The following is a 14171-nucleotide window of genomic DNA, read 5'->3' as shown; positions in this document are numbered from 1 at the left end:
AAACTGGCCTTACCCATAACGTAGGAAGATACTCGGAGGAAGTGATCACATTGCCACTTAAATCAAACTGATTAATCTGCCGGAAAACTATGATGTTTACATCGTCGATGTCGTTATTCCCGACCTAGAAAGAGAAGGAATGCTGGTCCGAGGAAGCCGGAAGAGGATCTGCTGCTCCAGCTGTGACATCCCAGGGCTGTTTCATAACGAACTTCACTTCTTCTATTAAGAGAGCCAAGTTCGCTACAGAAGTAGCCAAAGTTCAAGGTCACAAACTGACAGTAAGTAGACGGGCTACCCCTGGCCCACAGACATTCTGACAAGCTCAGCATTTATTTTCTTAGTTTTAATTACTTGCCACCATTTAAAAACTTTTCATATTCAAAAAAAGCCAGACTTTCCAGCTTCCCTTGAAAAAAGAGGGAGATGTTTTCGCTTGGCCACGATCAGCAGGAGCTGAGCCATGTCCGCCCCATCTGGGTGAGCATGTGCTCTCCTGTCTGTCACTCGTTCATACCTGCCAGGCCGCAGTCCACACGACTGCTTGTGATCCTGGCCTAAGTCACCACGGCAAGGAAATATAAAATTGTAAAATGTAGCCATCACAGCCATCTAAAATGCCAGATGCCATGAAGATGTCAGGAAAACCCACTTGCTAGGCCAAATAGTCCTGAATGGTTCACCATCTCCCTCCCTAACTTAATGCCGCCTAATAAGGCCGCCAAGAGGCAGTCCCTTTTGTCCCACCCGAGCCCCCCAGTGTAGCAAGTGAGAGTTATTCCTTGGAGAAAAGCTTCACTTTAAATGATTCCCAGTCACTTCCTGTGACCTGGAGGGCTGCCTCTTTAGGGATCAATTAGCTAAGATATTATCTGAAATTTCAAGACTCCGCCCACCAAATGGGAAAAACAATGTGAATGAACATGGGGAAAGAGCATTAAGCCCATGTTTACTTTATCATACTCCCTTGACTGGAGATGCTACTTGTGCCTTAAGATCCTGCACTTGCTGAATGATGATCGGAGCTTGCAGGGGAAGTGGGGAAATGACAGTTCAAACACCTTCTCTGGATGCATGACAGCCGCGCTGTTCATTAAAAACCCACGTGAGATGCTGCTTGGGAAGATGGCACTGTTCTAAGAGGACCCTTAGTTAGGATTTGAAGATCCCCCCAAAACAGATGCAAAGCCATCAGCGAGAGGAGCACCAAAGGACTCTGATCAGGGACGCAATCGCACCCCGATCCACTGGGGCATTTCATGCCTTACCACAACCAGCCGGTGGTGGGGGAGGGCCCGTTCGATGTGATCATTGCCTTCCGCCTTGAGCTGAACGTGGTACACACAGCCCGGCTGCAAACAAACGCAGGTGTCACTTCTCCAGAGAAAGATTCGCCACAAGCAACCTGATCTGAGCCTCTTCTGACCGCAGGCCCTGACCAGGATGGGAACTTTGCTGCCCCACCTCAGTCCCCAGTCGGCAGGGCCCATCAACATTCTGGAGAGTTCCTTTAAAAAGCACCCTGATGAAGAAACATTTATCTGACATTCTGCGATTCCTCCGATCCCAATTCACTTTCTTCTACCCAAGGAAAACTAAATGCAGTTCCTTATTCCAAGCATGATGTGCTCTTATTCTGATACAATTCTTCTTTCTTTGCTGTCCACCCCTCCCCTCTCTCTGTATATGTGCATCAAATGATATCTGGAATGACACTCCCAAATGCTTATCACGGATTTTATTTCCAGGAAGAGAGATTTCAGGTTTTTTCCTTTTTTAAAAAAATTTTCTTCTTTATACTTTTTATTCTATTACTCTAATTTACAGGCATATATCATGTTTGCCAAAAAAGTCACCACTATAAAACTTTTCTTTTGACATTGTACACATGGAGAATGTACATATATTAACTCAAATAATTTCTGGCAGACAACAGTATTTTCTTTTAAGAAAGCCAGCACATGATAACAATTTTCCAAGAGATGGAAGTAAATTTCCTCGAAGGAATGAGGTTTTTGGTTTGCTTTTCATACTGCTGTATTGGCTAGTGGCAGCTCTGATAGAGAGGTATGAGTTCAAAGGAGAATCTCTAGAAGACTGAAAATCAAACCATAATTCAGATTAAAAGTAAGGCTTTACTATAAATAAACTCACTGTTTGTAAATTTCTGGATTATTTTTTCTTACATACTTATTAAAAGAAAATATCTGTATCTTGCCCCAAAGGATGATAGATCACTTATACTAGGCTGGGATTTTTTAAAAAAACAAAACAAAACAAAACAACTTTTAAAACAACCAATTTCCGATCACCAGCAGCACAGCTGGGTTCATAGGTGTCTATATGCACCCGAGAGGGGAGAACTCTAAGAATGTGACCGTTTATTTTTAAACGAGCACGGATAATACAGGTCTGGTCTCCTAAGATAATGTGCACTGTGATCGTGTCCATTGCAGACAGAGCAGCCTCAGAAATGGCATTCACTCTGCATTAAACGGGGCAATTCCAGGTGGTATTTTTTCCCTCTTTCGAAAGTTTTATCTTTTTGGACATGTTGCTTAAACTACTTTATAATGAGCACATGGTACCTTTACAAATGCAAAGAAGTTATTATTTTTTTTAAAAAGGATCTAATTTATGATCACCAATGGACATATTAATTCAATTTATAGCTCAGTTAGGATTGGCAGCATTGGGTTCAGGGCGATACATGAAGAAAAGGAGACAAGAATGCAGAAGCTGGGAAGTGGCATTGCCCACTGGCCCGGGTGCCTGGACCAGGCAGGAGCCCACCGGGCAGCCGCTCCCATCTTCACTGGCCCGACCTCTCTCGTGGCCGAGTGCATCCCTTGGCAACAGCACCTGGTGGTGTAGCTTCTCACCCAACCTGCCCAGACAAGCACACTGCCCAGAAAGCTCAAATGAACAAATGGATCCCACCTGGGATCCAAATCCTTAGGAAATCTTCGACAAGGGGTCGCCAGCCTATGGTCCTCTGGAGACTGGCAAATTCACATCCCAAACCCCGGATGAGAAGCGACTAACACTATTCCTCCAGAACCTGTGGCTTGCCACAAGGAGGTGACTCTAAAAAATCCTGAAAGTGTTAGTGAATTAACACCTGTTAGAAGGAGGAGGCGGGTGTTGGGAGCATCAGTACAAATGGAAATCAGCTGAGGTGGCGGAGAAAACTATATTCAGTTTAATTAAATAAAATGTTACAGTGGTGAGTTTAAAAAAACATGCCTGGGCCAGCAAGACACTGGTGGCGGGGCACACGGGAGGTGACGCAATACTGGCCTTCCTGCAACCATGACAGCGAGGTAAGCCAAGAGCACGGAGGTGGGCCGGGGTGAGGGGGCTCCCCTAAGACAGAACTAGAGCAGCGCCTCCCAGGCCCCTTCTCCTGCTATCACCACCTCAGGGTGGGAAAGCCGCAGACCAAAGCCCCAGGCTCACGGTTCCAGTGAGGGCCGCCTCGGGAGGGCGCTGCTCTTCCTTTTTGACCATTTACTGAGCTGATGTGCCAGGCGCCACTCTGTTTGTCACACGTGTTTTCACTCACTGAATACTCAAGCCATTCCGTAAGGCAGACATCATGCTCATCCTCATTTTACAGATGACCAGACAGATACAGAAAGGATAAAAAACTTGCCTGAACTCATCCAGCTAAGACATGGCAGAAGCAGGGTTCCAACTCAGAAAGAGTGGAGCAGGAAAGCGTTTGTGTGGCCAGCGAAGGACAAAATTGCAAAGGCTGGGCTTACACTAAACGCGTGACACAGAGAGGCTGGTGCTAATGACCTGTCGCATGTCCCTGGGCCCCGGCTGCAGCCAGCACGAGGCAGAACACCCAGGCTGCCAGCCGCCCCTCCTGTTCCCTGCGCAAGCACTGCCTCAAGGCAGGAAAGCGGGCCTGGGGACAGCAGGGCACAGCGGCACGGGCAGGGCTCCCACAGGGCAGAGGACAGCGCGGAGGGAGCATCGGTCATGTGGATGACTCTGATGAGAACACTCCACAGAGGGGGAGTGGCGGGCAGAGCCCACCGGGTCGGTGTGCAGCCAGCTGGACCAGACCCCAAGTCCATCCTCCTCCTTCAGCCTGACTGCTCCTGGCTCACCAGGCAACCTTCCGACCTGCATTCCAGGTACCCCAACATCTGAGACTGGGGGTATCCTGGACACGGAACATGAGTATTCTCATCTTTTGGAAAAAATAGTGTCATCCCCGCGTATCTCAATAAAATAGTGCACTGATATGCATCTCTGCTCATGTGATTTGGGCAAAAAGCAGTCTACTGCCAAGAGATGCACGACTGTCTCTGCGGTCAACTAAGAATATGCCATTTGTGAACCTGAAAGGCTGGGGACCCAACCCCAAATCCAAGTGGCCCCGTCCAGTGGGTGCTATCCACCCCACCTTCTCTCTCTCTGACCGTTTCAGTGCACACTGAGTGTCTGATTAATGAGCAAATGAATGAATGTACAAATAAAAACTGAGGAAAAAAGCACCATAAATCCTAAACCAAATGTTATAACCTAATGTTATTTGCATCCAAAAAGGCAAATAAGTTGAATGTTCGGCCCACCCAAAGAAGTTTAGGATTTTATTTAAAAATTAGTTGTTAACAACTAAAAATCAGGAGATGGAAATCTGCACTGCTGACTCCGCTTTTAAAAATTGGAACACCGTGGCCACCCTCGGTCTGTCGCCCCCCTACGTGGGCCACGCCCCTCCGCAGGTCGCCGCAGTCCTCACCACTCCCTGCCGGGCACCCAGACTCCCCAGCCACTGGCACTGCTCTTCTGGCCCCATGGGCCTTTGGTTTGAGGGCGCAGGCCTGAGCTATAACCACCCAGTGTGAGGCACAAGTTGCAGCAAGCCCACGGGCTATCAACTTTATTTTGCCGCAAAACCCCAACCCAACGTGTCAGCTAAACAAAAGGTAGGATGTGTCAGTTAAGAAAGAAATTGGGAGGGTTCTAGAACCTTACCGCCTTCCCCACCCTCGCGCCCAGCCCATTCCTAGCAGTGTTGGGGGCACCACAAGACACCTCTGAACACAGTATGACAAACCCCGTAATGAAACGTGTTCCGAGTCTCACCAACAATCCGCGCAGTCTGAATTTCCCGTCTTCGTCTGTCACGGTGTCCTCTCCATAAATAGCGCAGTCACGCTGTCCCACCGCTTCCACAGCGACACCCTGCTCCGGTTCTCCGTTCAGAGAAGAAATTGTGCCATAGCAGCTGGAGTGACAAGAGGAGAAACGGAACATGACACTCCCGTAGCTTCCCGAAGCACACAAAGGGTCTCAGGTAAAGTGGCCTGCATTTACCGACGATTTCCGGTGCAAAACAGCTCAGTGGAGAACTGTGCCCCTGTGACCCACGCAATTCAGGTCTAGCTGTGTCACCGCAAACTGAGCCAAGCTCGAGCCAGCCAGGAGGATGTCATCAATTTCTATTCTCATACGTTTTAAGAGACGTGCCAGAAAATTGTAATTTTAAAAGGCTAAGCTTTATTTTATTCCATTTTACTTTACTTTTGTTAAGCTTTATTTTAAATAATGGAATAGTCAATAAAATGGAAATAAATTACTTTCTCTTTTATGCTGCATACTCGATTGAAAATGGGCCATTTTTCTGAACCCGCTCCTGATTAATCTCCATCTTAAGCGCTTTTATATGTATATACAAATAAGTAAGTGTGTGTGTCTTTGAATATAAATATACATACAACTTACACACACACATACACACACACTAGTATTTGCATAAACTATCTCTGGAAGAATTCAGAAACACTGGAAAACCTGAGTCACTGGGAGACAGGATAGGAGGGAAATTTTACATTATATACTCTTCTCAATATTTTGAAGTCAAGTGAATGTATTTCCTCCTTTTAACAATTTAATCTACGTTTCCAATTTTTCTAAGAAATAAAACCTTTAAGCAACTACACGGGCTCTCACAGGCCAATCTCGAAGCAGGAACTTTGTGACTGAATCACTAGTTTGAGATATCAGAAGGGCGGCAGTCGACAACCTGTGGGCCTCGCATCTTATCTTCCTGGCCTCCCAAAGAAAAGCAGTACGAAGGCGGGCCTGAGCATCCAGACAACAGGGGCCTGGGTATGAACGCACAGCCCAGGCCTGGACGAAGGGCGCGGGCCGGGGCTGCCTACCTGTAGGCTGTTCGGTACCCGGTGATGGTGATCTTCAGGTTCTGCCCCTCCTGCACCTCGATCATTTGGGAGGACGGCTCGAACCGAAATTCTTTCATCATGGGTTTGAAGTAATACTGGCCAGGGCTCTGCCAAGAGACAACCACAATGAAGTAATACTGGCCAGGGCTCTGCCAAGAGACGACCTCCGCATCCACATCTAGGTCTGGCTTAAAAGCGGGCAACTAAAGTCATGATGGACCGGAATTATGCCACAAGGGCTGTGGGGCGTCCCAGACGGACAGAAATGGTACCTCTACCTCTCCCACAGTTACAGGAACGGCACTTAGAATTCTAACAATAGCTGCTGTCATTCTCATGCGCCTCAGGAACTCAGAGATAAAAATCATCTTTGAATGTTAGAAATGAAGAAACTGAGGCTCAGAGAGGCCAAGTAACTTGCCTGAGGTGACACAGCAAGTGTACGTAGCAGAGGGAAGACTTGAACTTGGGTGTGCATGACTACATAGCACGTGGTCATTTGGATACGCCACACCGCCTATCTGTGACGTCCCTACAACAGTCACTTTATTCCCAGGACTGACAAGATGGACAATTAATGTGCATGCACCTCCTGAGCCCTCGCCAGCCAGGGGCTCAAACTATATCTGGAATAAAAAATTGGTGCTATCCGCCACTATACAGAGCGTGCTTTGCAAAAGAAACACAAGCTAACCGCCAACCAAGACTCATCATTATAAACGACGAGATCCTACGGTAAAGCAAAGGGACGCCTGAGACAGGAGCTAGTGTGGCCAGTGTCATTAATTACATTGTCTTTGTGACAAGTGGGTGACCAGAAAACGAGAAGTGCGTGTGGAAAGGAACAGGAATCAGCAGCATTAAGTTCTTGTGAGAGCAACATTCTGATTACATTTAGTCCCCTGAGAAGCTTCAAACGCTCCACGCTGGTGCGCTGTTCTCACATTGTCAAGCAAGCCACGCGCAAGTCACACACACCGCGTCCCTGCTCCCTCATGGGGAAGATGGGCAGGAGCTCAGTTACAGGACACCTTACCAGGTTTGAGAACGTCAGAATGCCATTGTCCTGCGTCAAGAGGTTGGAACGAAACATGCCACCGCTGAGGGATAAGAGGACCCCAGGGAGGGGCTGGTCATCTTCAGCTTTGATCTGGCAGTGAGAAAGGGATACCAGGGTGAAGTTAACTCGTGTTAGCCAAGAAGACAACATTTCACAAGTCAAGAGGTAATTCTCATGGGTTCTCTTTTGTTGTTATTCACTGGGGTAACAAAGGGTCTGTTCTTCACCCCAGGATAACTGATGACTGCAGGTGTGCAGCCTTCTGGGACGTGAAGCTTAGAAACGTCACAGGGGAGGGGGGGAAACGATGGCACCCACGTGCTCCACACGCTTTCTTCCCTCAGCCTCGTGTGCTGGCCACCCCTGCATCAGTCCACTGACAGAGGATCTGCCTCACTGGTTAGCGGCCGCACAGCATTCTAAACCAGAGGCCAGCAAACCATCTTTGCGATGGAAAAGGAGACACAACTGAAAGGTTCTCTCCTTCTGAATCTGAACAGCCAATTCCTAGCAGTAGAACCGCTGGGTATATGTACTTTAAATTCAGAAAGATGCCATCAAATTGTACTCCGAAGCGGCTATAATCATAAGTCATCCATGCGCAGGAAAATACATGCTCTCTAAAACATGGATATTGTCTTAATTTTTGCAAATGTAACTCAAAACCCAGTGTTTCGATGGTAATTTTGTGTTTCTCAGTCACTACCAAAGTTGAGCTTTTCTTCTACGTTTATTAGTCACGTGTATTATTTCTGTGAATCGCCTTTTTATTTTCTTTGTTCATCTTTTCTCAACTGGGTTTTTTCCTTATCAACTTTAGAATTTCTTTATAAATTGGAAATATTATTTAGGGTATAAATATTCCTTCTTGGTCTGACCATCTTTCAGTGTGGTACAAAATACATTCTGCAACACAGAATTGTAATTTTTTATGTGAAGTAATCAGCCATTCTTTTCCTTTGTCCTCCTGACTGAAAATCTTTATACTCAAGCATCTCTAGGCTTACTCTGCACTTCTCAGAGCCTGCTTCTTCCCAAGAACAGAGGAACAAGAGAAGACATCAAACAGCACAGTAGGAACGTTCTGTGTCCTTTGTTAAGGAAGAAAGCTTAAAACGCTTCCCAAAAGGCATGCAAACACGCTCAAATAACAGACCTCCAAGTTATGCCAGTGAAAGAAAAGAGGACGACCTGTATGATTCTGTTTATATAAAACTCTAGAAAATGCAAGACCATCTATAAGGACAAAAAGCATCAGATCAGCAGGGTGGGGTGAGAGGGATGGAGTACCAGGGGTACGAGGAAACTCTGGAGTACCAGGGGTACAAGGAAACTCTGGAGGATGACAGATGTGTTCGCTATTTTGATTGTGGTGATGTTTTCATATGTCCGACCTATGCTGATATTATATCAAATTATACACTTTATGTGAAGTTTATTGTATGTCAATCATACCCTAATAAAATGCTTTTCAAAAACATGTAGTGTTACCTCAAAGCTTACTCCAGCCAAGGCATAAGCCTTAAAGTCTCCGATGGTCCCTTCCACCGCGGTCAAAACGTACCCCTCCTTCTGTGAGGACACAGTATATTCCAGGTCACTGTGCAGGGGCCCAACACTGAACAAAAGAGAGTAAATGCTAGAGATGGCTTTGTCCACATGCTGGAGGAAGCATCTCCTACCCCAAGGAAAATGGGCTCCCCAACTGGCCTCAAGCAGGTATTTCTTAATCAGGGACTTACCTATAGGCACCTTTGTCATCAGTAAAGACTGTGATCAGGGGGGAACTCGCCCCCTTTTCACTGATGACAATCTCGACTCCTTCCAACTCTGGGTGGATCTGGCCTTCGAGGAATAAGCCTGCTTTGCCATGGATCTCAATCAGCTTCCCTGGGCAGCTTTCTAAAAACGAGAGAAGCAAACAGAAGAATACGACAGCTGCAGAGGGAAGGGAGCCTTCTTTCTGGCTGGGGCTTCCCATTAAAGACAGGCCTGGAACTGAGCTATTTGAAGCTGGCCTCCAAACGAGGTGGGTTAGTCAATCAGAAACCTCAATAACTAGAAGTGGCCCAAGCCTGTCCATCCTCGCAAGGCCCTGTTTAACTGTCGAGGCTGTTAGCAGGCAAGCCTAACGGCTTCGGCTGGGTTTTCACGGCCCCTCTCCCTCGGCTCTCACATGCCTTTCCAGTGGACAAGAGGCCGTGCCACTCGACCTCAGAGGACCCGAGGCGGACAAGCGCTGCCCATGAGATAGCCAGGATCTTCCACACACACTGCTTCCAAATGTGACCCACACAAACGCCCAGAATTTAATGAACCCATAATGCTAGAAAAAACTATGGGTAGCCGAAAGGCAAATGCTGCTAAAGCAAGCACTTCTCATTATCTGGCCCTAAAAAGACCCTCCCATCACCCCCAACAAAAAATACAAACGTCAGGAACAGTTCGGACACAGGAAGACTAATGCTCACATTTCAGCAACTGATGGTTTTGCTTTTCACCAGCCTCTGGTGTCAACCTGGTAATGTCAAGAAAACCAAGTCCTTCTCCAAAAAAGATCACCCCCTTCTAACAGCAAAAGTTCCTCTTATTGATTTCATTCACTCACTCATTCACTTATTCATTCATCAAAGTAATATCTACGTGTCAAAGGGGATTTAAGGTGCCTTACGAAGACGGTTCCATTGTTCACAACAATGCAGAATAAATTCTTAAATGCAAGCAAAGGGACAGCTGCAAAGGTGTGCCACTGGCTCACTGAGTTGACATCTACCTCCACTAATGGTGGCTTCCATGGAAGGCGGGTAAAAGAGCAGCTCTTTAGACGAGGGTGTGACAGTGATTCTCTCTCCAGACCTGAAATAATGAAAATACTTCAATTTGGTGGGTTTTGTCCCTCCATTAGGAAAAGCGTCAGAACAGAGGACACTGCGGAGAGAAGCCCAGGCCAGCTTACCGGGCCCAGTAGGAGAAGTCATAAGAGAAGGGGCCTTGTAACTCATCCACCATCTCTTGGACAGGGGGCTTGGTCCGTCCTTCTCCGCCTTCGTCTTTGCCATTCTCACGCTCCTGCCTGCGGCTCTCGATCTCGGCCAGCTGCTGCTCCCTCCGCAGCTCCTGCACAGACTTCAGGGGGCCTAAGACCAAGGCGGGTTCACTGTCAATGGAAGACCTGGAGGAAAGGAAGGAGCCGCCCAGAGGATGTGGTCACTTGTTCCTGTCGCTGGCAGGAATCTGACACATCTACAAGTGGTCATCGTAAGTAAAAAACCAAAAACATTCAGTAATGCCACCATGTGGCACAGTCTTCTCTCATTTTGAATAAACAAAATCCAGAAGACTAAACTTCTGCATGATGGCTGCCAAATATGGTGGATCTAGGCTGGAATGAAATACCCCTGGCTTTATGACTTGGTGAAAACTTGGCAGATTTCCTGAGGACTTGGGAGTTCTCTGCACACCACACCTTCTGTCGTTCATTCAGCCTTTACTGAGCGCAACCTCTGCTAGAGAAGCAGGCACTGGGGCACAGCCATAAACAGGACAGGCGACACTCCCCGACCCTGCGGAATCCACGTCCTAGCGGGAAGAGGTGGACGATTGAAGGCAGACTGATGTCAGATGATGGGTAAGCGAAAAAAAGAAAGCGTGTGGAAGCGGTGCTGGGGGCACGGGGCTGCTATTTTTAGGGGGTCAGCTGAGGCCTTTCTGAGCAGATGAGCCTGAGCAAAGAGCTGAAGAAGGGAGGAAGCAGGCATGCAGCCTCCCGGGTGAGGAGCGTGTCGGGCCAGGGGACCGCAAATGTGGAGTCCGTGGAGTCGTGGAGGGAGAGCCGCTCAGCATGCTCAAGGGACGGCAAGGAGACCAAGGCAGCCTGGGCAAAGGGACCCAGGGCAGTCAGAACAGGCGGGGGTCCCAGGGGAAGCTGGTGTCAGCCTGGGGCTTCGCAGATGCGGACCTGAGCGTGGACCCTGGGTTTCGCTGTGAGTGGAGGAGAAACCCCTGGAGTTCTCAGGAGAGGACCAATATGACCTCTGCTATAAAAAGATGGCTCCGACTTAGCATGGGCTGGCCGCTACCAAGCAGCCTGCCTCCCCTGAATACCTCCCAACCCCAGCAAGGTCAAATTCAAAGCACTTATCGCCCTTGTAATTTTACGGTCCTGGGTGTGATTCCTGGACTACCGTCTGCCTCCCCCATGGGACTCTAAGTTCCACGAGGGCAGGAGCTGTGGCCTACACCCCGTCACAGTAGTCACACGGGAGACTCACAATAAATGTTTTCCAAAAGGATGGATGGGAAAGGGTGGTGGACAGAAAGATGGAGAGAGAGCTAGAAAGGCAACCTCGGTCAGGGTAAGGACGGAGAAAGTTATTCAGATTTCCATTCTATCTGACAAAGATGGTCACGTTGCCAAAAAGCTCCCCTTTCTCAAGAAAATTGGGGTGTCGGATGCACTTCACCACACCGCAAAAACTCCCGACCCTCAGTGCGGAGCAGCCTTTCACATCCTCTGTCTCTCGCGACCTTCCTTACATCAGGTGCCATCTCTATTTCCCAAGCCTCTGAGAAGAGGTCTAAGAAAAGTAGGCAATTTTTTAAAAATTTGCTAAAACACTTAAAATACAATGAATAAACCAGAGATTTTTTTTTTCCCTAGCAAAGGCAGAAGTGTAAAGAGTTCAAACAGAAATTTAAGACACCGAGACGAGCTGTCACAGGGCTCCTCCTCACCCACGGTTAATTCTTAAATCATAAAAGGAGAGGATCAAAGCTGTTGTAAATATATAGCTGTGTCACGTATGTATGAGAGAGAAGGCCATTTGTGTGTACACTAAGAGATAAGAAATCAAAAATAATTTTCAAAGAGTCTATCAGAGGAGCCCCCAGGCCTGGTCCACCCCCCTCCCACGCTCAGCCCACCAGGGACACTTGATAGTCTTACTTGATAGTCACAGTGACATCCATCATTTTGTCAGTGGTGATAGTTCCAAGGACATGGTGGCGAATGGCTGTCAGCGTCAAGATGCTGGGTGAAGACCTATAAATCAAAGACGTGGAAAGAAAGCACTAGCGACAGCACCTAGTCGTTCTGAAACGATCACGAACACACCCTTTGTGAGCAACCTTCCCACTCGGCAATACACTGCGTCAAACTGCTCTTAGTTTGGGACGAAATGACTCCTGAAAAACATACGAGTGTTTAAAAAAAAAAAAACAAAGAAAACATAAAAAAACCAAATTCTCCAATCCAAAACTTTATGCCTCCAATTCCCAGTGAAACCCACGGTATTTGCAAAAATATAAAAGTGCTGGGCTAAAGCTTGAGAATTCTCATCAGTGAGGGCTGGAGGAAGATTTAACAAAGATTTTATTTAAGCCAAGTCAAAACCACAGCTTTCTATCCTGGGTTTACAGAAATTCTTAAGAAAGAGATCTTCCCTCCATTTTCTCAATAATTTACCGAAGTTTCTTAAAATCCTTATCTAGAAATTCTTTTTCATGCCTAATCTTACCTCTTCCAGAAAAAAATACAAAAATTCCTTTGTTCTCAGAAATGACCAGAGAAGAGAGGCACGCCCGCTCTCCGGGAAGGCACACAAACACCACAGAGCAATGAATACCAGCTTACGTGTCGTAGGTGTAGAACGCCTGCTCGAACCGGTGGCAGGAGCGTGGGGTCACCTTGTACACGCCTGCAGCCAGGAAAGCAAAAGTAATTTTCAGAGCAGGGCATCTATCACACTAAGCAACTGCAACATTTGAAATCCAAAGGCAGCAGCTCACCAGAGACCAACACCACACAACAGATGTGCAGCAACAGGGCTAGCAAGGCCTTTGCCGCTGGCCGAGAATGGCTTCTTCCCTGTGACCATGACCTAATCCATTTAACGGCCCACTCCCAAGCTCAGGACTGTCATTTCCATGATTTAACAACTCGCTGTGGCCATTTAATTCACACAGACCAAGCTAACAGATATGCATACAAGAACAGGAAGTACATTTCTACTGCAACTTAGACTGAGAATTTTCTGCTTAAAGAGTCTATTTCAGGACAAAGCAAAGTCTATCAAGGTATCTCCTCAAGTCCCCCAAACAATATGAACCAACACTTTTGCCCGTACTTCCTGTAAAACCCTGACCTCTGCTGTTTTCGTCAACTGATAAGCCCCAGTGCAATTACCAGTAGGAAAAGTGAGTAGGTTTCTCCATTCATTTTGTCTGTTCGTCTATTTGACAAAATTAACAGAGCGCCTACTATAATCCAGGTATTGTACTAGGTACTGGTATACAGCAGGGGACAAAACAGATACCACCCCGGCTGCCATGGGGCTTCCCGTCCACAGTGAGTGAGTGAGTGAGAGCGAAAGAGAGAGAGAAATTTGACAGCCACGAGCAAACCCACTGTGCTAAGTGCAGTAAAGGGAAAGAACTGAGCACTGTGAGCACAGCAGGGATCTAAACGACACTGGAGGGCCATCCTCCCCTGCAGAAGTAATCTCTGAACCTAGAACAGACAGGTAGGAAGGCGAGCAGGCATGAAGGCAGGTAGGCAGGGAAGAGTGGGGGGTGAGGGGAGGGAGAGCATTTAAGAAGAGAACAGCATCTGAACCACAGACTTGCTCATTGCTTCCTCAGTGCTGTCCTTCCATGATATCAGATCCAGGATTGTGTTTAGGGCGGCAATGTGCCCAGCCTCAGCAACATATCCAACTGTCCCTGTCTCTCTTGCAGCTAGAAGTAACCATGTGACACAGTTCTGGCCAATCAGACATAAAAGAAGTTCTCTGGAGGAGGAGGCGTGGAAAACTTTTGACCGTCCCTTTCCTGGCCTTCCTTCCTTCCACGTATCAGGTTTTCTGAGGCAATGTCAGCCTTGAAAACACAAGGCAAAAAATAAGAGG

The 14171-nt window shown here is 47.4% G+C and overlaps 1 protein-coding gene across 1 annotated transcript in view; it reads right to left on the bottom strand.

Annotated features, from left to right (window-relative positions):
- Nucleotides 1-14171, bottom strand: part of LOC102885244 (nodal modulator 1) — a 49444-nt gene that overhangs the window by 6442 nt on the left and 28831 nt on the right. Inside the window, exons 17-27 of the mRNA XM_006910911.3 lie at nt 12899-12962; nt 12212-12307; nt 10223-10438; nt 10040-10122; nt 9009-9168; nt 8758-8884; nt 7243-7356; nt 6186-6313; nt 5107-5248; nt 1269-1352; nt 14-124 (exon numbers count right to left, since the gene is read on the bottom strand). Coding sequence (XP_006910973.1) covers nt 14-124; nt 1269-1352; nt 5107-5248; nt 6186-6313; nt 7243-7356; nt 8758-8884; nt 9009-9168; nt 10040-10122; nt 10223-10438; nt 12212-12307; nt 12899-12962 — 1325 coding nt within the window. The remainder of the gene's footprint in view (nt 1-13; nt 125-1268; nt 1353-5106; nt 5249-6185; nt 6314-7242; nt 7357-8757; nt 8885-9008; nt 9169-10039; nt 10123-10222; nt 10439-12211; nt 12308-12898; nt 12963-14171) is intronic.

The sequence above is a fragment of the Pteropus alecto genome, unplaced genomic scaffold (genome assembly GCF_000325575.1).
Source record: "Pteropus alecto unplaced genomic scaffold, ASM32557v1 scaffold34, whole genome shotgun sequence".
NCBI lineage: Eukaryota > Metazoa > Chordata > Mammalia > Chiroptera > Pteropodidae > Pteropus > Pteropus alecto.
The sequence above is the reverse complement of the archived record's forward strand: the minus strand, read 5'-3'. Positions and strand labels throughout refer to the sequence as shown.